The following is a 24,505-nucleotide window of genomic DNA, read 5'->3' as shown; positions in this document are numbered from 1 at the left end:
ATGTGAAAAGTTAATTGGATGTTTGTACTCAGTTATATTTTTTCTTATTTCACAGGTTACCTTTGGTGGTACTTTCATCGGCATTGGGCGTAAAACACCAGATTGCCAAGGAAACACAAAGTACTTCCGCTGCAAATTCTGCAACTTCACGTACATGGGGAACTCTTCAACCGAGCTGGAGCAGCACTTTCTAAAGACGCACCCTAACAAAATGAAAGTGTCCTCTGATTCTGGTAAACCATCTGAGAAAACTGCCAATAAATCCAGCCCCATCCCACGTTCTTGTGAGCCTGGAGATATGGGAAAGTGGCAAGACAAAATCACTGTTAAAGCAGCAGATGATATGCCAGTTGGATATTCAGTGCCAATTAAGCCTGTAGATTCTTCCAGGCAGAATGGGAACGATGACACCAACTACTACTGGTGCAAGTTCTGTAGTTACAGCTGTGAATCCTCCAGCAATGCCAAACTTTTAGACCATCACAGTCAACAGCATGGGGGAGGGGTGCCAGAGAGCCCTAATTCGGATCCCAATGACAAGATCTTCAGGAGATCAGTCATTAATCAAAATGATATTGCCATAAATACCGATGACCCGCTCTTGGCAAAAGTAGAGAAAGGATTGGCCAAAAAGAAAGACCTCTCAAATAAACCAGCTGAGGATTTAATAGTCACCAGCTACAATTGTCAGTTCTGTGACTTTAGGTACTCTAAAAGCCATAGCCCTGAGGTGATCTTGGTCGGGCCTCTCCTACGCCATTACCAACAGCACCACAATATTCACAAGTGTACTATTAAACATTGCCCGTTTTGTCCCAGAGGCCTCTGCAGCCCTGAAAAGCACCATGGAGAGATATCTTACCCTTTTGCTTGCAAAAAAAGTAATTGTTCTCACTGTGCTCTCTTGCTATTGCACTTGTCTGCTGGGGTGACAGGTAGCCCACGAGTTAAACACCAGTGTGATCAATGCCCATTCTCCTCTCCTGATGTAGATGTGCTCCTGCTTCACTATGAGAATGCCCATGAAGGCCAGGCTTCTGAAGTCAAGCAGGAACCGAATCACCAGCAAGCCATTGATGGACAGCTGACGGTCAAAGAAAGCAAGGAACACTCATGTACCAAATGTGACTTTAGCAGCCTGGGAGAAGAAGACCTTTCACGACACTACAGGTATGCCCAGAATATTTAACTAAAAATAAAACAGTTTTTTGACAGTTTAAGGTAGGATTACTTTTGTGAAATAGATAGGTAATGTGTTGTGTTTGATTATGGTTAGTTTGGTCATGCATGTCATAATATTCATAGTGTGGCCAGCAAAGGTGGGGGACTCGAGTCACATGACTTGGCTTAAGTCAGACTTATGTCACCAGTTTGAGGACTTGAGACTTGCTTGACTAAAATTAATAAAAGACTCGACTTGACTTTGACTTGGTATTCATGACTTGAGACTTGACTTTGACTTGAGACATATGACTCGAAATGACTTTACTTTTTTAAGTTATTACATATTTGCATTTTCTCAAGATGTATTAAAGCAAAATGAATGTGCCTGTTATGTTTCTGACACCACAGTCACTTAAAACACCTCAGTGTGTTCTGATTTTTAGGACACTGGCTGTTTAACAATGGAAATACTTAACATGTTTTTATTGACTGTGGTGTTGAAACATGACCGGACGAAGGATTTTGAGCTGTTTGGGCATTCAAAGTGTTTCTTTAATATGCCAAGAAAAAAGCACTAAGCAGTTTTGTTAATGTTGAAAATAAAACAAAACCTTTCCTAACCACTGACTTTTAACTAATTTAAAGGTGAAAATTGGGGTAGATCAGTATTTTGACTTGGTTTGTGACTTGACCAAAACAAATGACTTGACTTGACTTGCTTGACTTCTAGCAGGGACTCGACTTGACTTGCTTGCTTTTCGCCACAGTAACTTGGGACTTGCTTGAGACTTGAAGGATAAGACTTGAGACTTGCTTGTGACTTGCACATGTGTGACAGAGTCCCAGTTCACACTGGGGCGATCCGACTTCCCCAGGCGACCTCAGAGGTCGCGGCGCGCTGCTCGCACCGCGACCTCGGAGCGGCCGGCACGGACTTCATAACATTGAAGTCTATGCAGGTCGCTCCGGGTTGCCCCAAAGAAGCTCCGGACCCTTTTTCTAAGTCGGAGCGACTTATGTCGCACCTATTAGAACGGGTCCATAGCTTCTGTATGGGAGGCGACCTGTCAGGCGACCAGGTCGCCTGACAGGTCGCCCCAGTGTGAACGGGGGCTTACTCCCATGTCTGGTGGCCAGTGTTAAGAAATGGCAACACCTTCCAACACCTTTAAAAAGGCCAACATGCCCACTATCATTTCAGTTCACATAGATGGAAAAATGTTAGTAAAGTTGGGGACTGTAGTTAGCATATTTCTCTCAAAGTTGTGATCATTTTCTAGGCTCACAAACAGATCTCTCCTCCCCTTTGGATCCAAAGTGTTTCCATCCAACCAAGCTTGTCCATTTTAGGTACATATGAAAGTAAATAGAACAGACCATCTTCCTTATGTTTGGGGCTTCTTCTAAGCCTCCGATTAAACCCCATGTACATCAGTATTCAATAATCCTCTTTTAAAGCATAACTTCAACCAAATTATTCTTGTTTTATCTTTCCATGTGTGAGGAAGTGTCACTGGGGAGACTTTCCTTCACTTCCTGTCACTGTGATGTCCTTTCAAGAAATGAAAAAAAAAAGCATTCGAAGAAATTCAAACTCTTCACCTGTCTACTAAAAGTTTTTTTGTTTTAGCTTGAGGGATTTTCCTTCCCCCCAAAAAAGGAAAAAATAACATTTCTATTTTTTTTTTTGTGTTTCTATTTTTTATTTTGATTTTTTTTTTTTTTTATATAGAATTTTTTACCGAAAACTCCTCTACTATCTATTAAAAGGGTAATGGTGGGATACTCTATGGCAGGGATCCTCAAACTACAGTCCTCCAGCTGTTGTAGAACTACACATCCCACGAGGCATTGTAAAACTCTGACATTCACAGACATGACAAGGCATGATGGGAGTTGTAGTTCCTGAACAACTGGAGGGCCATGGTTTGAAGACCCCTGCTCTATGGCAAAGGGTTTCCTTAGCATCTGTTCTGACAGTGATGGGCCATTTTCCTGTTAGGGAGACAAATGCCTAAAAGAAAATAAAATACTTCATAAAAAAAAAGTTTCAGCTGGAGGTGGCCTATAGCATAAATATTAGCAAAAGTTTTAAATTCAGCAATCCCTTGCAGTAGGGACAGCCTATCACCTCTGCTTTTCTCCAATCCAGCACTGCAGACTTGAAAAGTCTCTTAAGCATTCGATACTTCCAGTAGTGCAGGATGTCCCCAGCCATGTGTAGATCACTACAAGAATTAATGTAGAAGATTAGAAGTGTTGAACCCTGAAGAGACTTCACTAACTTGCAGTGTTAAAAAAAGAGGAGAGATGTCTTTAAATGTTTATATACTGTAATATATATATATATATATATATATATATAGATAAATATAATATATACAGTATAGTATATATTATATATACAGTATAGTATATATCAGTACATATTATTTTGTCATTTTCTTTGCCGCTTTAGAAGCTAATGACAAATGATAATACGTTTTTGCCATTCCACCAACTTCAGAAAGGCAAGCAGAAAATTGTACCCTACAACGATTGGCCTTCTAATCCATCAATTAAATAATTAACTTGAAAGTTCTATTCTGGAAAAAAAAAAAAAAAACAGAATCTTATTTTATCAGCTCGTTCAATCTACTGAAGCTAATCTATTGTGGTCTGCACAATAAATAAATCACATTTACATGTGGTTAGCTGTAGGCTGCATATTTCATGCTTCTATTGCATACCTGTAAAAATTCAGCTCATTTTACTATTTCCGCAGTCGTATATATTTGTATAATTTTTTGTTCTCTACTGTGGATTTTTTTTTTTTTTTTTTTAGTGTACATAAATCTGTTAGTTTCATTTTGAACATACAAGTTGTTATTCTTGTACGGGACATTTTGTTAGTGCCCAAAAATAGACAACGAAAGCACACCATACTAAAATTGGCAAAAAGAATAATTAAGGAGAACTCCAGACAAATAAAAATTATAATAATTATACTAAGTGAACCTAATTTTTTACCGGAAAGTTTGCTTTTGACAAAAATATTTTAGTAGGCCCTTTGTACATACTGTAAATAATCATCACACAATGGGGTCGTTTTACTAAAGGCAAAAAGACTGTGCACTTTGGAAGTGCAGTTGCACTCATTTTCCCCAGAGCTTTGTGAACATGGAGAAGCTTCACTTTGTAAAGCATACCCAATCAGGTACAAGGAAAAAAAAAAACAACAGCATTTTTGCTTGCACATGATTGAATGATGGAAATCAGCAGAGCTTTACCCCATTCACTAAGCTCTGTGAAAATTAGTGCAACTTTACTTCCCAAGTGCACACATTAAAATTTTCCTTCAGTAAATCCACCCCAAAATGCTGTGTCAGAAAACTACACACCCACAGTTTATTTATTTATTATTGGTGCTTATAGAGTGCTGTTAAATTATTCAGCACTTTACACACCTATATTGTACATTCACATCGGTCCCTGCCCTCAAGCAGCTTACAATCTAAAGTGGGGTACACACTAGTAGAAAATTGCCGAAAATTCCCGTCTGAGGTAAAATCGTACGATTTTCGGCTAATGTGTGTACACAACTTTAGCAGCCAATTCCGATATTTTCAATGGAAAAAAAACGGAGGGACAAACACCAAAATGTTTATCGTCCGTCCCCAGCACGACCAATTTTGGTTTAATGTGTATGCAGTACGTCCACGAAAAATCGGATATGAAAGACCGCGCATGATCTGAAGTTGATGACGACTCGGAAGTCTAGGTACAAATGTCCCCAAAAAAAAAAAAAATTGGACGAGAAATTTCATGAACATTATGCACTGTCAACTAAAAACGGTTATGACCGCTGAGCATGAGAGAGAAAAAACTGAGGATATTTAGTCTGATTTTTGTCAAGTGTGTACGAGGCTTAAGGTCTATTGATTATCTAAGTTGACCTTGCAATGAAAGGCAAATGATTATTTTTTTATAGTTATTCCACCACCACCACTGCCACCAACATCACCACCACCATGCTCCCATCTCAAATTGCAGCAGTTAACCTGTAGAATAAAATATCTGTGGAAAAATATATATGTACCTTACTGTACATCTGCTTCTGTGCTGCAGAGGTTGATGTCACAATAACTCAGGTGAGACCCTTGGAATACTGAATAGTCAAAGTCTTCTGAGAAGATACTACAGAACATTGAAGGTGCGTCTTCCCACAAAAGTTTTGGGCTACTCAGTGTTACCAGAATCCCATGGGAAGGTTGGTGATATTACCCTCCCCTAGGTGCCAGCAGAGGCTAGGGGTAAGGTAAATATTTCTGGCTTTATTCCACAGGTATTTGAACAGCTTTAACGCAGCTATTTGAAAGGGAAGGGGGTCCATGCACTGTAAGCCCTTGACTTTTAGTTCAAGGTCCACTTTAACCTTCGGCACAGATGCTTCTTGAGCTCATTGGAAGAAAAATAATAAAAAATAAATTACCAAGTGCATATTACCAGATGTTTGAGTTTACCAGCTATGTTTTTCTTGGCTGGCTGTTTTCTGTAAAACATTTATGTGCATGTTCCTTTATATTCATTTCTAAGCATCAATTAAGGGGCTCAATTGTTCAGATTCCAATCGTCCCCCCCTCCAAATAATCTTTGTATTTAACTATGATGAGTTAGAGCCCATTCACACAGGGGCGACACGACTTGCCGGGGCGACCTGTGACCTCGGCGCGACATGCACGGACTTCATATCATTGAAGTCAATGCAAGTCGCCTCCATGTCGCCCCAAAGTAGTACAGGACCCTTTTTCTAAGTTGGAGCGACTTGTGTCGCTCCTATTAGAACGGGTCCTGTGCTAATCAATGGCAGGCCATCCACCGCGACTTGTCAGGCGACCAAGTCGCCTGACAAGTCGCGCTAGTGTGAATGGGGACTCAGATTGTAAAAACACAGCATGTTGCAGATTGTTTTTTACACTTATTTGCAAAGAAAGTATGTGACCAACACAAATTTACATCTGATTGTTCCTATGGAATAGCCTCCCAGATTTTGGTTCACAGGATGGTGGTTTCCCCCTAGGTGCCACACTCTAAGCTCACCGCAATCCCTGCATGCCTGGAGATCTATAAGAGCTTTTTAGGTATTCCTCAGTTTGCATTTTTCATGATTTATTTTTTTTATTGTTTAAGAACTTACATTTCTGAAGAAAAAGTATAACACGTAGAGTACATCTTTATTCAATATTGTGGCTGTTGGAGCAATCATACATCTTGCATCACAGGATCTGATAGGTCTCCAGGTGAGATTGTGGAGAGTTGAGAGACCAGCACCTAGGAGTAAATCCAGCACCTGTAAGTGAGAAGCCAGTGAGCCAGAAGCATTATCTGACCTACCCTTTTGTAGGACATGCATTACCGGTGAGTGAGTTTGCAAAGACTTTATATCTTCCAGTGGAAGGTGCAACTATATGATACAACAAGAATGAACTGATGTTAGGCTCAGGAGTAATCGCTGTGGCCATAAGGTTAAAGTGAGAAGCACAATGAAAATATTCTTCTAGATAAACTATTGATAAAGAAAGTTACATGCTGAAAAAAATAGGAGTTAAATTGTTTATGTTTTTTTCAGCTCCATGCAACCCAATGCAGCTTCATGCAGTTGTAGGAGTCTAGGGAAATAACCAGTGCTTCTGGGTATAGAGGAACATGTGACTATTTGCGTGTCACATTGCTGGGCTGATCAGGGCTTCCATATGGGGAGTCAATAGCCTTGTGTGAGATATGACTCATATCGTATGCAGGATTTTGCTGGAGAGGAAGCATATGCATCTGGGGAGGTCTGCATTAAAATGACGTGTTGCTTTCTTCTGCATTGACTAAGTACACATTTGCTTTGAACCTTTTGACTTACAAATTAAAAAATCCATGCCATGAAAGAAATGTAAAATAAAAACTAAGTTAAAAAATACATATTAAGACCTTTTACCTTACCCCTTTTACCACTTAGCTAAATAAAGAATGAATATCGTTAAATGTAAAGGTTCACTTGTCTTCCCAAAACTATATTAGATAGCCTTTTTAATTCAGAACTTTAATAAGAGTTCTATTAGCTCTATCTGACCTGCCATTACGGTATCTGTTGAGTGAGTTATTTAATAGGCTATTTGGAAATGCTGCAAATCTTCTAGTCTTCCAAATCTTCCATTATCTACTAGATGAGGGTCTTTATTGGCTTGAGTGAGCACTAACACAGGCTCAGGCTACTATCTTTGGGGCCGCACAATAAGTCCTGCTGCCACAGCTTTAGCGTTGTAGTTCACCCCCTAAAGAGTCTGATGAACTTAGTCATATTCCCCTGTTAGAGCACACACAGCCAGGCACACAACATTTTCTTCGCTTTTCAACTGACTCAAAGGAACAGTCTAGGGGTGTCTTTTTAGGGTTTTATTGGAACGTTGAACTTGGATGGGGTTAAGTCAGGGGAGCATGACTATGACTTCTCCCAGAAATCAAAGGCTACATACAGTCACTGATTCTCCAGCACGTAGGTCATCTACTCATGGAGCCACATGGTCATCAGATACCTCCTTTTGATATCCACCAGGCTCTTCTCAGTGAGGGAGAGGCAGGCTCACACCACTATAGGCCAGCTAGAAACTCCCCCCCCCCATGGCTTTCTTCAGTGAGCTTTCTCCAGATCCCAACTGATTCCAGGACTAAGCTTGCAAATGGGTCCCTTTGCCAAGGCTTAGCCTGAACCTCTGTATCTTATTAGTGGCACTACTGCTCCTGGGGCAAAACTCCTGGACAGGAGTCTGCTCCAGCAGGACTGGACCCAGGAACACTGTCCCCTGCCTCAGGCCTCAGACTATTTATGGGCCCTTCAACCACCTACTGGGCACACCTTCCCAGGGATTGGCTGAAGTCCCATAAATATTTAGGCTGCTCGCTCTGTTCTTCCTCCCACTTTAATTTTAGGGAAGCAATCAGAGCAGCAGCCTCTACAGAATAAGACACTAAGCAACCCTAAACAACCAATCCCTGCTCTACTAACTATAGAGGAGCTAGCTAAATTTACCTAACAGCCTACACTAACCCAGGAGCGTGCTAGAACAAGATCTCCTGTTACTTCCTGTTGTGTTTTGGAGACAAGAGGTAAAGAGCAATCTCATTGACAGGATGCAGACAACTAAAAGACAATGAGGGTTATTTACTAAAACTAGTGCAAAACCTGGTGCAGCTCTGCATAGAAACCCATAAGCTTCCAGGTTTTATTGTCAAAGCTTAATTGAACAAGCTGAAGTTATAAAATTATTGGCCACCATGCAAAGCTGCACCAGATTTTGAGTGTACCAGTTGTGGTAAATCTCCTCCACTGGTAATTGTTCCTTCCCTTATTCAGGCTCGGTTCACATATATGCGATGCGGGAAGGCTGCGAATTCGCAGCCTGTTCCCGCATCGCACACGCACCCCCGGCAGTTCACACTGCCATATGCGATACGCTGGGGGTGTCAATGTAATCTTAACGACACCCCCAGTTTGATCGCATATCGCAGTGCGATCGTGCAGTTCGTACAGGATCGGATCGCACAAGTGTGAACCTCTGTGCGATCCGATCCTGATGTGGCTGCAAAAATGCCTCCTGTGCGTGTTTGCTGCGGGAGCGATGCGAATTTAGCCATACAGTTTGTATGGCTAAACTCGCACCGCACAGCTGATCGCATGTAATGTCGGAGCAGTGCGCTCCGACATTACATGCGAACCCCGCACACGCACAAGTGTGAACCGGGGCTCAAAGCTCAAAAAAGCACAAGTTTGGATTTACATACATTATTGCAATTGCTGTTGAATGCATGAATGTAATAATGGAGACAGCATGACAACTTGACTGTCAAAAACTCCACAAAAACATAAACCAGCATCACTTCTCCTGTAACATTGGAGGAGCAGTGCTAACGTTTGACCTAATGTATATCCACTGAAAACAATGGTGAACTAATGGAAGGAAAATAGAGGACCTTTTATAAACTGACAGCGGGTAAAAAGTGCTTCCCACTTGTCTATAATTTAGTTGAATTCTATTTGATTTTGCTCTGATAACAAACGGGTAATGTATAAAATAAATAAGGAGGTGGGAGTGAATAAACAGGAACATTACTTTTATAAACAGTAGGCCACTAAAATCACACAAAAAAAGAAAAAAGTAATGGATTGTTCCAACTGGCTTTTGACAGATTCAAAACTGATTTCCTAGGACTAGTGTGTCATATTCATAAATTATTTCCTGGTAATCTAGAAATTTTAGAATCTTGAAGTAAGCAGTAACACTGCTTGATATATGTCTAACATCTGGACTTTAATTACTCCAGCACAAATGTTCTAACCTTCAAGCATGCTTCTAAATCTTTAAGGCAAAGGTAAGCCTTTAAAGCCACCACTTGCTGTCCACCCATAAACCATAGCCCCCAGCTTCTTCTACTTTACAGCTGCCATGGAATGCCAAAGTTTGGTTGAAGCGGAACTCCAGAATTATCTTGTAAAGTGCTGTGTAAACTGTCAATGCTATATAAATCCTGCAATAATAATAATAATAATGTATTTTCTAGAATTAAAATGGAGAAGGATTGGAACCTATTTTTGTATAGCTATCTGGGTCCTTACTGGGGAGATTTCCCATCATTTCCTGCGTAGTCACTGGTACAGGAAGTGAGGGGAATCTCTGCAGTGTGTATACAGTTATCAGAAAAAGCACTACCTTTAGTAGAGTAGGGAAGGTTTTCAACTTCTGTGCAGCTTTTGTTCCTGTCTGTGCCCCTTACTGGGTAGATTTCTCATTATTTTCTCATTATTTTCTGTGTGGTCTTAATAAACAATAAAACCTGACAGTTATTCTAATAAGCCTTCCCTACTCTAGCAAAAATAATTTATAAGTGGTTCCAAAAGATCAAACAGAGAGTAACAGTAACCTGCAGTTTACTAAAGAGGTGCAAAGTTCAAGGCTAAAATACAAAGCAGGTTTAGGATGGAAAAAGCATGCATAAACTACAGAATAATGAAAGCTGTACAGACAGGGATGCTACTTCCCAGTATTGTCTCTGCGGTTCAGTCAGGGTAACTTGTGGCTGTTTAGCATAATCTCTATGCAATTTTTTAGCAGCAGAGTCTAGCTGAGAATTACTACTTCTGTAAAACAGTTCAGAACAAAAACAGTTACTAGTGACTATCCTCAAAAACAGCATCCCTCTCAGTGAAGTCCAGGGCAGCTCCTGGGAACACAGGCAAACAGCTGGAGGGACCTGGGGCCAAAGGACAAAGCGCTACACCACTGGAACTGCAATACTCTGCTAGCAGTCTGGAGGGGGCTGGAGTAGCTGGGTCTTCCATGGAAATTGTGTGCTATGAGGCTCTGGCCCATCTGCCTGCATGCCAGTTCTAATAGCAGAGGGGCTGTCATCTGGCTGCTGATCACCGCTACCTATTCATCACAAGGCATAGCCTTTTTGAGCTGCTGAGTGAGGGAAGCTGAGGAATCTCCAGTATACTCTGTCGGTGTGTCCAGAACCCAGTGAATTGTGTAGTTAAAAGTTATAGGGGCCTTCACCTGCATCTGAACATGATGAGTAAGTGGGCACTTCAAAATATATATATATACATACATATATATGCATGCAGTATCTCACAATAGTGAGTACATCCCTCACATTTGTGTAAATATGTTATTATATCTTTTCATGTGACAACACTGAAGAATGCAGCCCCAGACCATGACACTCCAACCACCATGCTTGACTGTGGGCAAGATACACTTGTCTTTGTATTCCTCACCTGGTTGCCGCCACACATGCTTGACACCATCTGAACCACATACGTTTATCTTGGTCTCATCAGGCCACAGGACATGGTTCCAGTAATCCATGCCCTTAGTCTGCTTGTCTTCAGCAAACTGTTTCTTGTGCATCATCTTTAGAAGAGGCTTCCTTCATGGATGACAGCTATGCAGACCAATTTGCTGCAGTGTGTGACGTATGGTTTGAGCACTGACAGGCTGACCCCCCCACCCCTTCAACCTCTGCAGCAATGCTGGCAGCACTCATACATCTATTTCCAAACGACAACCTCTGGATATGACGCTGAGCACGTGCACTCAACCTCTTTGGTTGACTATGGCGAGGCCTGTTCTGAGTGGAACCTGTCCTGTTAAACCGCTGTATGTTCTTGGCCACCATGCTGCAGCTCAGTTTCAGGGTCTTGGCAATCCTCTTATAGCCTAGGCCATCTTTTATGTAGAGCAACAATTCTTTTTTTTTTTCAGATCCTAAGAGAGTTCTTTGACATGAGGTGCCATGTTGAACTTCCAGTGGCCAGAATGAGAGAGTGAAAGTGATAACACCAAATTTAACACACCTGCTCCCCATTCACACCTGAGACCTTGTAACACTAATGCGTCACATCACACTGAGAGGGGAAAATGGCTAATAGGGCCCAATTTGGACATTTTCACTTAGCGGTGTACTAACTTTTGTTGCCAGCGGTTTAGACATTAATGGTTGTGTGTTGAGTTATTTTGAGGGGAAAAGCAAATTTACACTGTTATACAAGCTGTACACTCACTACTTTACATTGTAGCAAAGTGTCATTTCTTCAGTGTTGTCACATGAAAAGCTATAATAAAATATTTACAAAAATGTGAGGGTGTACTCACTTTTGTGAGATACTGTATATAGTATAAAAGTGCAGCGCTCTCATTCAATAAAGTGCATTCAAATTATAGTTCAAAAATAAATATCTGAAAACAGTGTAAAAATCATCTATATATAATACATTTACGTGAGTCCTTTTCTTTTAAATATATATATACAGTCCATCAATAAATGATTCAATGGCCGTGTAAAAAAGTGCAGTCCCATACACCATAAACTCTTCAGTAATTGCCTTTGATCACCTACGTCGCCAGACACTCCCCTTTCTCGGCGGCGCACGCGCACCGCCGGAGGTTCGCTCCCGCTGTATTCAGTCACAGCGGGAGTCGGGCCAGGGGAGGAGCAGCGGCTAAGGCCGCTGCTCTTCCCCGATCGCCGGGGAATCGAGTGTGGAGATCCGCCTGCTTGTGTAAACAGAGCGGGCGGATCTCCTAATTGACAGGCAGGGTCAGATTGCAGGGTTCAGCATAGCTGAACCTGCGATCTGTCCTTGTGTCACTCAGTCACCTCCCCCCACACACGTCAGTAAGCACCAGGCATACATTAACCCCTCCCTCTCCAATAAAATTAACCCCTTCCCTGCCAGTGTCATTTTTACAGTGACAGTGCATATGTATAGCACTGATTACTGTAGTAATGTCACTGGTACCCCCAAAAGTATCAAAAATGTCAGTCAAGGGTCCGATCTGTCCTCCACAATGTCGAAGTCCCGCAAAAAAAATCGCAGATCGCCGCCATTGCTCGTTAAAAAAAAACCACCAAAAATGACAAAAATCTTTCCCTTAGTTAGTAAACGCAATAACTTTTGCGCAAACCAATCAAAATACGCTTATTGTGAATTTTTTTACCAAACATAGGTAGCAGAAAACAAATTGGCCAAAAATGTTAAAAAATTTTGATTTTTTAATTTTTTTTGGGGGGGAATATAAAAAATGTGAAAAATATTGTTATTTTTTCAAAATTTACGCTCTTTTTTTTGTTTATAGCGCAAAAAGTAAAAATCGCACAGGTGATCAAATACCACCAAAAGAATTCTCTGTTTGTGGGAAAAAAAGGACGTAAATTTTGTTTGGGTACGGCGTCAGACGACCGCGCAATTGTCAGTTAAAGTCGCACAGTGCCGAATCGCAAAAAGTGGCCTGGACGTAAGACAGCAAAATCCTCCGGTGGTAAAGTGGTTAAAGGGAAAGTCCACCCTAACACTAAAATCTCTACATCTACAAGCACCCACAATCTAAGGCTAACCTATCCAGCCCTGTAAAGAAGAAATCCGTTTACATACCTTTTTTTAAACCGCTCCGCTCCGATCTCAATTGGCGGAAGCTCTGCAGAGTAGACAGCCGACAATGGCTGGGAAATGAATGGGAAGTGACGTCATTCATAGACTTACTATAGGGGCTCCCATGGTCGGCTGCTTCCTCTGCACCCACCTCCACAGCGAAGCCACTCTGGTCCAGTCCCACGCTGAGCTGTGGAGGCGAGTGCAGAGGAGGCAGCCAAAAACAGAAGCCCCATAGCAAGTCTATTGGTGGTGCCACTTCCCATTCAAAAAAGGTAGGAATACTGATTTCTTCTTTACAGGGCAAGATAGTTTGGTCTTTGATCATGGATGCCTGTAGATGTAGAGATTTTAGAGTTAGAGTGGTCTTCTCCTTTAATTTTTTTTTTTTATCGGATATATTTTATAGCAGAAATAAAAAATAATGTTTTTTTTTTAATTGTTTGTCTTTTTTTGTTTATAAAAATTAAAAACACAGTGGTGATCAAATACCATTAAAAAAAAGCTCTATTTGTGGGGAAAAAATTATATAAATTTCATTTATGTACAGCACGATTGTCAGTTAAAATAATGCAGTACCATATAGCAAAAAATGGTCTGGTCATGAAGGGGGGTAAAATCTCCCAGAGGTCAGGCGCACACTTTTTTGTGTACAGGTTAGGCTGGATCGGTAGGAGTAACAGGGAAATACAATTTCTAAGAATAATTATAGTTGGGGTTTTCTTCCACTTTAAACTACATGGCAAGTATGCTGTATTAATACAGAAATTACCCTTAGCCAAACTGGCAGAATGAAGCCAAATTGTTTTCCTTTTTTCCACAGCAGAAAGTTGGCAGTTTGCTTTTGTATTAGGAGTTACAACTCTCTTCTAGGCAAAAGAAAAAATAAAAAATCTCCTCCATTTAGAGTGTTTATGAAGTCCTCAATGTGGAAATTCTGTCTAGACCTACAAAACCCAGGCTTGGTCGATCTTTCGGGTTTACAATGCTCCTTTTCTTAGCCCTGAGTTCTTTCCAGGTTAGAGTATGGAAATATTCTTTTCACAAATAGTGTAACTCTGGGATTTTGCTATGACATAATCTGGAAGACGTTCAACCAGAGCAATCTCCAAATGGTTCCACCTCACTGCCTAGTTTGCTCACCTGTCTTCCCGCTTTTCACAGATTGATATCTTGACATTTCACCTGCATTGAGCTAGAAGTGTGTACGCTATTGATTCAAGAAAGCAGAACAGCGGTAAAACAAACAAATTATACAGTTCACTCGCTACTGGCAACAAAGAAAATGTGGATGTGGGTTTAGTTTACTCTTCTCGAATGAAATCAGTCATTTTGCTGTTCAACTAGGTAGGAAAACATTACTGATTGCTTTCCTGCCTGCTGTAGGTAATAGATTGTGGCTCATAGGGGCCTGCTTTCAGATAATAAGATACTTTTTTCTAAGATAATCTTTGAGTAATAGTTTGAGAGAAGCAGACTGACTTAAACATAGACTGTAAATTTTATTTGTCTATCTATCTATCTATCTATCTATCTATCTATCTATCTATCTATCTATCTATCTATCTATCTATCTATCTATCTATCTATCTATCTATCTATCTATCTATCTATCTATCTATCTATCTACGGTATATATATATGTGTGTGACTGTTAACAGTTGAAAAAGGACCCGCATTGTGGATGCTGTGCATTAAAAAGATAAAATAAAATAAAAAAAAAGTCTAGTCACCAGAACAGACTGTTCTTCCTGCAGCTTATCTTTTCCCCATTACTGAGTTACCATGCCTTTTTACTGTGCAGAGGTGACCACCTTAAAATAAAGGAGCAGGTCTTTGCTTCTTTATATCAAAGTTGCCCCCTGATGACTGATGACAGGTAGGGTAAGGGTTAAGAAGTTGCAGGGGAGGAGCAAAAGCACAGATCCATTGAATGAGCAAAGCAGAAACAGGGATTTTTGCACTGCTGGTTTTTAGGTACAGCTTCCTCTCCAGCAAGGAGAACAGTGAAGCAGCACAGTAGTTAGATTACTAAATATCAGTCAGAATCTGGTGACACTAACATTCAGAGGCATGGTGCCTTCGATGACCTCCTACTGCAGATGAACAGGTATAAGGTGCTAGGCATTGAAGCGCACTGTTATTTCTCGGGACAAATTGAAGACTAAGGTACATATTTCAGGGTACAATTTCTCATCAAGTTGAACTATGGGCAGGTGATGGGCATTCATATATTTACAAATTCTAAAGCAGAAAATGGCCTTTAAAACAAGCCCTCACTGACCTCTGTAACTGCAGACACAGTGGAACAATTGCAGATAGATAGATAGATAGATAGATAGATAGATAGATAGATAGATAGATAGATAGATAGATAGATAGATAGATAGATATGGCCAGGCAATGGGCATTCATATATTTACAAATTCTAACACAGTAAATTGTCTGTTTTTCATATTCTTTATTGCATATCAAAAACCTACATAATAATACAAATTACAAGACTTCCGGTTCCGGCGCCGAATGCGGTAGACGCTTGCCTCATCGGCTCCCGCGGTCGGCCTCAAATACCTGCTTATAAATCCTGCCAGACCGTCCATCCAGGGTGCACACCGGCTCCTATACCGTCGGGCATCCCCCAGGTACCTTGTCAGTGCCGCTATGGATAAATTTCTTGAAAAAGGCGGCCCGCGCATCCCGCCGGGTCCGCCGCAAATCGAGGCCCCGGTCTCGGCCTTCCCCGCGGCTGCGGCGGACATCTCCCGAATGGACACAGCGGCTCCTCCATCACACACAGTTCCTTCCTTGGGGGACCCCCAGTCAGATCGCATTGCCCAGACTGTGGTGGCCCTTCTCTCCCCCACCATATCGGCAGCAGTCCAAGCGGCGGTAGCTGAAGGCATGAAGGATATAAAAAAACAGCTAACAGCGCACTCAAACAGGCTGCTTGAAGTGGAGAACCGTGTAGCCAGCATGGAAGAGGAGATTTACAGCTCACATAGTTTTGAGCAAGCCCAGGACAAGACTAACCAGTTCTTAATGCAAAAAGTGGAGGACTTGGAGAATAGGGCGCGTAGGAGTAACCTCCGCTTTATTGGGATACCGGAATCTATGCCACCATCATCCATCCCAGACCTCTGCTCCAAACGGATCCCGGAGGCTTTGGGTCTGCAGGGCTTCTGTGTTGTCGAGAGGGCCCACCGCATGGGGATTCACTCATCTGATCGCCCCTCGCCGCGTCCGATCATAGCCAAATACTTGAATTACGCCGACAAATCCGCGATCCTTCAAAAATTCAGGCAATCCAAATCTCTCCAGATCGATGGCGCAAAAGTCCTGATTTTTGCGGATTACTCAGTGGAAGTAGCTAAGAAGAGAAAAGCTTTTCAAACGGTATGCTCAAAGCTGCATCAAGCTCAAATCAAATTTACATTGGCATACCCGGCGACACTTCGGCTGCGTGCACCCTCAGGCGAACAACTTTCTTTCCAGGACCCAGCGGATGCGGAAGCTTTTGCCCGTTCTCTCCAGGCGGACGGGTCGGACCTCCTTTCGGCTAACACCTCCTCAGCCCAACGCTCCCTGGACCCGAGGAGTCCATGCAAGGAGCCTCCCAAGAGGCAAAAATACTCTGACGTTGTCAGCGGCAACCGATTCCTCCCTCACCGCTGAAGTGTTTTGGACTTATGACTGAGTCTCTCTCCTTTACTGAGGTCGTTTAGTTGGGATCACGTAAAGTATTGGTTCTTACACAGTATTTTTTTTTTCTTTTTTCGCTGACTTTTGTCTCCCCAAGTTTTAATTTGGGGGCCTTTTAAAGATCCCTCCCTCGGCTTCATCCTTACTGTTTTCTTTTTATGCACTGTTGCGTTTAATTACTGTTTTATTTGCCTTATGTCAGGTGGATTGTAAGGTTTATGTGACGTTCCTAACAAAGTGTACTGCCACTTTAAATGCTGCAAGGTGTCTGCATCGGGCACTCGTTCCTTCCCCCTCTCAGGGGTCGGGTACTGGGGGCCTTTCACCCTCTCCGCTCCCCCCCTCTTATAGAGGCACCTTGGGACGGGATGGTCGAAGGCCCGCTTGGGTCCGCACCAAGGGTCTCACCGACGGCCACACTTGCAGCATTCGGAAAAAAGTGAGGTCCATGTTGTACTTTTCTCTGTTCTCCCACCTATTTATCCCCTCCCTCCTCCTTACTACCTCTCCTATTGTTCTTCTCCTACTCCCTTTGCTCCTGGTTCCACGGTTGGAATCGGCCATTCCCAGGTATAACTTTTTACACCCACCTACAGCACATGGTCTAGTCTTCATCTCTTTTCCTGCTAGATCTACTTGTCAAGACATACTTCTTACACTACTGTATATCTCCCCCCCTGACCCTCCATGAGGATTCTCTCTTGGAATGTTAGAGGTCTGCGTTCCCCCCACAAGCGGATGAAGGTTTTGAGACACCTTAAGAGGCTCAAGGCCGACATCGCCTTGTTGCAGGAGTCCCATCTATCCTCCGGTGACTTTTTCCGGATGCAGAGGGTATGGGTGGGTACGGTGGTGGGTTCAGCCGCCCCTGGTCGTAAAGCGGGAGTGTTGATCCTGATCCATAAGCGGCTCTCCTGTGACGTCCTTTCCCTCTCGCCTGACACCGATGGACGCTATGTTTCCGCTCACTTAAAGATAAATGATAGGGAAATAGTGCTCACTAACGTATATGCTCCCAATATTCCAGACAAACTCTTCTACAGAAATCTCTCCGCTCATCTTCTCAAATACCCCCATGTTCCACACCTTATAGGTGGCGACTTCAACTCTCTCATGGACCCCCTTTTAGACAAGTCCGTAATGCTACCCAAACGCTCTCGCTCGGCACCTCCGACCCTAGGCCCGCTGGCGCAAGTGATGGAATCCCTCCATTTTACGGACGTATGGCGTCTGCACCATCCTGCTGACAGGGATTTTATGTTTTACTCACATCCCCACAACGTGTTTACCAGGATAGACTATTTTTTCGCCTCGGCCAATGCTCTTCATAGGATTGAGGACCCAGATATTCATGACCTTGTTATCTCTGACCATGCCCCCATCTCCCTGACACTAGACCCCCCTGACAAACAGGCGGACTCTACTCTTTGGCGCTTTCCGGGGTTCCTCCATAACGACTCTCACTTCCAGGCATACTTGGCTAAGGCGTGGGGGGAATATGCAGAGGCCAATGTCCTGCACGTTTCGCAGCCAAATTTGTTCTGGGAGGCGGGCAAGGCATACCTCCGTGGCAAAATTATATCCTATGCATCGGCATTTAGAAAAAACGCTTCTAAAAGCTATCGTCGGGCAAGTGACCGGCTCAGGCTGGCCCAGCGTCTGTTGTTGACCGCAGATTCCCCTGCACATCGTCAAGAATGGACATTAGCCAAGCAGGCCTTTGATACGTGGGCGGATAACTTGGAAAACATTAAGCGCGCTAGTTTCACGGCCATGATGCACAAATATGGCAATAAGGCCGGTAAGCTTTTGGCTAGGCTATGCGGGGCGCCCTATAAACCCACACATATTGCTTCCCTTCGTGACTCCTCGGGCATCACTGTGTCCACCCCCGCGGAGGTAAAAAAGACTATGAGGGACTTTTATGCTTCCCTGTACTCCCCAGATCAGTTTTATGACCGACAAGCCCGTTTATTTTTGGAAAATGTTACTCTTCCAAATATTTCTCCGGCACAATTAGAAGTATTAAACGCCCCAGTGACTCTTCAGGAGATCCACGACACGGTTAAACTCCTCTCCACGAACAAAGCCCCAGGCCCAGATGGCCTTACCGGGGAATTTTATAAAACTTCTATTGAGGTTATTGGCCCCACCCTACTAGAGGTCTACTCTACCCTATGGACCGGAGGTTCCTACCCTCCCACGGGAAATCAGGCCATAATAAAGTTATTGGCAAAAAAAGGAAAAGATCCTTTGGAGCCAGGGTCTTACCGGCCAATTTCCCTACTAAACCTGGATGTCAAAATCCTGTCCAAAATTCTGGCTTCCCGTTTGGCCCAAGTTATGCCGTCCCTGATACACCCAGCTCAATCAGGATTTACCAAGGGGAGAGCGGCCGCCTCCAACATCCGCAAGGTTCTTTTGGCATTGGAGCAGGCCAGGGTCTCCTCGGGGGGGGACCTGGCTATCATCACCCTGGACGCGGAGAAGGCTTTTGACAATGTGAACTTTGATTGGTTATCCATGGTTTTGGCCTCGTTTGGCTTCTCGGGACCGTTCACTCACATTGTCAAAGCTATGTATGCCTCTCCTGCGGCCCGGCTGTGGGTGGCCGGGTCCCTCACCGAGGAGTTCCGCTTGTTCAAGGGTACGAGACAGGGATGTCCCCTGTCTCCTCTACTCTTTAATCTGGCATTGGAACCCCTGTCCAGGTTCTTGTTGGACAAGGCGCCGCTCCATGGTATTATGATTGGTTCAAGTGAGCTACGTTTGTCTCTCTTTGCGGACGATGTGCTGATTTTTACCAGGAACCCCCTCTCCGATATGCGTACCATCGTTTCTATTTTTGATAGATTTAAACTTTGTTCGGGGCTACGGATAAACTACGCTAAAAGTGAGATCCTCCCCCTAGGTAACATGCCCCCTCCCGACTGGGCAGCCTCCTCTCCCTTCACTGTCGCTCACTCGCACATAACGTATCTAGGTATTAGAGTAGGCAAACTCCCATCTTCTATATATACCCTGAACTATCCTCCTCTTTTCCAAAAGATTTCTCGTGAACTGGACAGTTGGATGGATCTGCCTCTCTCGCTCCTGGGGCGATGCCACTTGGTGAAAATGGTCAGCTTCGCAAGGTTACTGTACCCGTTGCAAACACTCCCCTTGTTGTTAAAACATAAAGATATCAAACTGCTGAACACCAGCATATCTAAATTTGTATGGCGAAGCAAAAGACCCCGTATATCCTTTAACAAACTCTGTCTTCCCAGGAGCGAGGGTGGTGCTAGTCTTCCTGATATCAGGTTACACAATTTGTCTTGCCTTCTTAGAATATCCCTGGATTGGCTCTCGGAGTCATCTCACTATTCAAATGTTGGATTGGAGTCGCAGATGTCCTCTCCCTTTTCATTGGCAGCTCTTCTGCATGTTAAATGGAAATCTATGCCTCCAGCACTCCAACACAATGTGCTTTTACGGGACACAGTGATTGCCTGGAGGGAATCCAGGAAACGTTTGAAGCTCTCCCCCTTTATGTCCAAGTACTTACCAATTCAGGGCAACCCCGCCTTTATCCCAGGAATACAGTCGGACTACTTTACATTATGGCAAAGGAAAGGCCTGCTAAAGTTCGCAGATCTCTGTGACCAAGCTACCGGCAAACCCCGTTTAATACAAGAAGTCCTGGACACTTACAACCTACCTGCCTCACATTTTTTTCCTATACTGCAATGCCAAAGCTTCATCCGCTCATCCGGTGTCATTCCTGCCAACAGGTTCCGCGATCCTTTGTTAGATCCTTTACTGCACTCAGGGACTTATAGCATATCGGACATCTACAAACCTTTCCAGAAGCTTACGTCCATTCACCACGCTAGTTCCTCAGCGGCCAACTGGGCCAGGGACTTTCCACTGGAGGACTTGGTCACAAAACTATTTCAAGGATACAAACACACCCTTCGCCTGACACCCAACGAAACATGGAGGGAAACCCAGTTAAAAATTCTTCACAGAGCGTATATTCCTTTCACGACAACCGGCAACTCTCCCCTTGCACGCCTATGCCCCTATTGTAACTCTAACCGTCCATCACTACATCACCGATTTTGGTCCTGCTCCTTTATTTCAGCCTTCTGGGACCAGGTGCTGGCGTTAATACAACGGACCACGCTTCTTCAGCTACCAAAGGACCCTTTATTGCTTATCTTTGGATATTGGGACAAACGTCTACAGATCTGGACTAGCCGCCCTCTCCCCCACCCACGCATCTGGATCCTCACCTGCCTTTTAATAGCTCGCAGGGTTATTCTTGCCAATTGGATTTCTAGCGTGGGCCCATCAGTATCTCAAGTTTACCGCGAACTCCTAAGCCTTATGACTAAAGACCGGCTCAACCTGGACTCCAACCTTCCTTCCGCAGCCGATCGTTTCTCAAGCAAATGGCAGGATTTTATAGATTCACAACCCAAAAATGTTAGCGATGCATTGGTAGTAGATGATTTTGTTTACACTGTTCCAGGGCAGTAAATAATGTGCTGTAGCATAGGTGTCTTCTTTTCCACGTCTTTTTACCCCACCCTCACCCCCCCTCGTACCCCTCCCTTTCATTTTCCTGATCCGCATTCTTTTCTTTCCTCCCAATGTCCACCCCCCTAGGATACCACCGCCCCTCAAAGGTACAAGATCCATCCAACTAGGGTTCTAGTGTGACAATTCTATTTGACTTTGTCAGTCTATGTGATGTTCTCCCCCCGGGCCAGAAATGAGCTCCTTCTCTGCTCGGCATCTGGCTCCGAAAAAAGGTTAAAATGTATTGTTCATCGTTATCTCTTGTTGTGATTGTACCGCACTTTGAATTTAATAAAGTTTCTTTAAAAAAAAAAAAATAATACAAATTACATTTACAGTTTTCTAAGTTGATTATTCTGTTCATCTACTCTATCTCTCACTAGTTCCTTCCATACTACACCATTTACTCCAAATTTTCTGAAGGTAGGTTTCCCTTACTTTCATACACTTTTTCATATGCTCTATAAATGGTCTTTAAAGCAAGTACTCACTAACCTCTGTAGCTGCAGGCACTGTTGATCAATTGCAGATAGATAGATAGATAAATATGGCCAGGCAATGGGCAGTCATATATTTACAAATTCTAAAGCAGTAAATGTTTTTTAAGGCAAGTACTTACTAAAGTAGAACATGGGCTTTAAAACAAGCCTTCACTGACCTCTGTAGCTGCAGGCACTGTTGATCAATTGCAGATAGATAGATAGATAGATAGATAGATAGATAGATAGATAGATAGATAGATAGATAGATAGATAGATAGATAGATAGATAGATAGATAGATAGATAGATAGATAGATAGATAGATAGATTTAGCTAGGCAATGGGCATTCATATATTTACAAATTCTAAAGCAGTACATGGGCTTTAAAGCAAGTACTGACTAACCTCTGTAGCTGCAGACACTTTGGAACAATTGCAGATAGATAGATAGATTTAGCTAGGCAATGGGCAGTCATATATTTACAAATTCTAAAGCAGTAAATGTTTTTTAAGGCAAGTACTCACTAACCTCTCTAGCTGCAGGCACTCTTGAACAGTTACATAAATTGCTTCTAAAAGGGGGAAATGGAAGACAAGCGGACCACACAAGGTTTGCTTTAAAGCATTACAATTGCTGCCTTCATTCAGGAATATAAACTTTCTACAACAGTGTTTCAAATAGTTTGAAGACTTATATAAATCATTCTAATTATCCTTTGTGAGTTGCTCTGCTTGGCTGCATGAGAAGTGCAGATAATTTACTGAATGTAGCATAACAGATGCAAAGGGAAATTTCTTTGTGTATTACCAAATCACATTAGTTTCCTGTATTAAGCAGAGTGTCATTGTTTTTTATACACTTCTAGCTCTGTTTGTATTTGTGGTTGAATATGAAAGTGTTGCTGTAATGTTTTGATGCAGTAATGTGGAAAAAACCTCATTTCACAGGTTTCCACTACACAGCTACAGATTGGTCAGGAAACGATGACAAAGATGAGCTGCAGAATTTATTTCCTCTACCAGTTCTTTTAAGTTACATAACCTGTGATTCTTCTCACGCTGTGCAACCCAATGCAGCTGCCTTTCTGCCTAGCTGGCAGGACATCTGCTCTCTCTTCTCCTCCCCACTTTGATGTATTAAAGTGCAGTAGATCTAAATCCTAACGGGAGGACATTTAGGTTATTAAAGCACAGTGTATTTTATACATTTGCCTTTTTTTCCATTTATTTTGCATTTCAGTGATGCTGCCTTATGCCTGGTACACATTATGCATTTTGTTCCTGGTTGAGCGAAAAAAAACCTGTCAGCTCCGGAAGGAGCCGCTGTACTAATGATGCAACATTGGTACAGCGATCTGTTGTGTTTTGACAAGGGGACGCCCCCCTGCCAGAACACTTGGGTCAGCGCTCTCAGCAATTGGCTGAGAGCGCTGATCAGGTTTTCCAGCATGCTCATCCAACAGAAGCAGGCCAAACAGTCCGCTTCTGTTGGACCGGCTACCATACACATGGGCTAAATTAAAGCCAGTTTTTATTGAACTAGCCAATGTTGTCTGGCCATTGGCCTGTGTGGCTTTAGGAATGTGTGGGAGACAAGAAGGAACAAGCACGCTTTGGCACTACCAAAAAGTGCCAAAACTTGGCACAATTAGATTGGAGTGTTGATGTATGTGTGTGTTTATATAGATAGATATATAATTATAAATTTTTTACATAAATATACAGCAGGGCCGTAGGTTAGTAGGCTACACTCTACCACTTCACGTACAGTATAAAGACCAAAGAGCACAGATTTATTCCAATGAAAAATGATGAATCAATAAGTAGATGGGGTAACAGTTTCAGGCATCCCCACCCTTCATCATGTTCACCATTATATATATACTGTACATCTTTATATATACTGTATATAAATGTAGGGTATTCCATATACAGTATCTGCAGCTCCAATTGTGGTGCTGCCAGTTGGAACCCACAGTTCCAATAGACAACAGGATGTATAGTAGCTTGAAAAGAGACAGTAAAACTGCAACAGCTTTAGGTCCTTCAGCTCAACCCTTCCTCAAGCCTTTTGTCCAACATCAATACCAGTCATAGAGTTGACTGGACATATACATAGCTTATATGTTAGTAAAAAAAAATACCATCACAGCCTAAATGAAATAAACCAAAAATATAAAAAAATAAAATAGAATTAAACACAAAGTAATATTAACCCCCCCCCCCCCAAAAAAAAAAAAAAAAAAAGAACTATGCACTTAAAAAAAAAATAATTAAATATATATATATATATATATATATATATATATATATATATATATATATACAGACATCATGAACAGCCATAACATAAGCACCACTGAAAGGTAAAATTGATTAACTCATTACAATGGCACCTGAAAGTGGGTAGGATAAATTAGGCAGCGTTTGAACATGTTCTCCCTGAGGTTGATGTGTTGAAAGCAGAAAAATTGTGTGAGCGTAAGGATCTGAGCGACTTTGACAAGGGCCAAAATGTAATAGCTGGACGACGGATCAGACCATCTCCAGAACTGCAGCTCTTGCAGGAAGTTCCCAGTCAGCAGTGGTCAGGTCCTACCAAATGTGGTCCAAGGAAGAAAAAACGGTAAACTGGC

At 42.6% G+C, this 24,505-nt stretch overlaps 1 protein-coding gene across 2 annotated transcripts in view; it reads left to right on the top strand.

Moving 5' to 3' along the window:
• The window catches only part of TRPS1 (transcriptional repressor GATA binding 1), a 436,341-nt gene that overhangs the window by 204,323 nt on the left and 207,513 nt on the right, over nt 1-24,505 (top strand). Inside the window, exons 4-5 of one of the 2 annotated variants that reach the window (XM_082259357.1) lie at nt 56-233; nt 993-1,170. In XM_082259357.1, coding sequence (XP_082115483.1) covers nt 56-233; nt 993-1,170 — 356 coding nt within the window. Of the gene's footprint in view, nt 1-55; nt 1,171-24,505 lie in introns of both variants that reach the window. The other variant, XM_082259356.1, reaches the window with a different exon arrangement.

The sequence above is a fragment of the Pelophylax lessonae genome (genome assembly GCF_965119305.1).
Source record: "Pelophylax lessonae genome assembly, chromosome: 5".
In the NCBI taxonomy this organism is placed as follows: Eukaryota; Metazoa; Chordata; class Amphibia; order Anura; family Ranidae; genus Pelophylax; species Pelophylax lessonae.
This window is presented reverse-complemented; position numbering and strand designations above follow the sequence as displayed.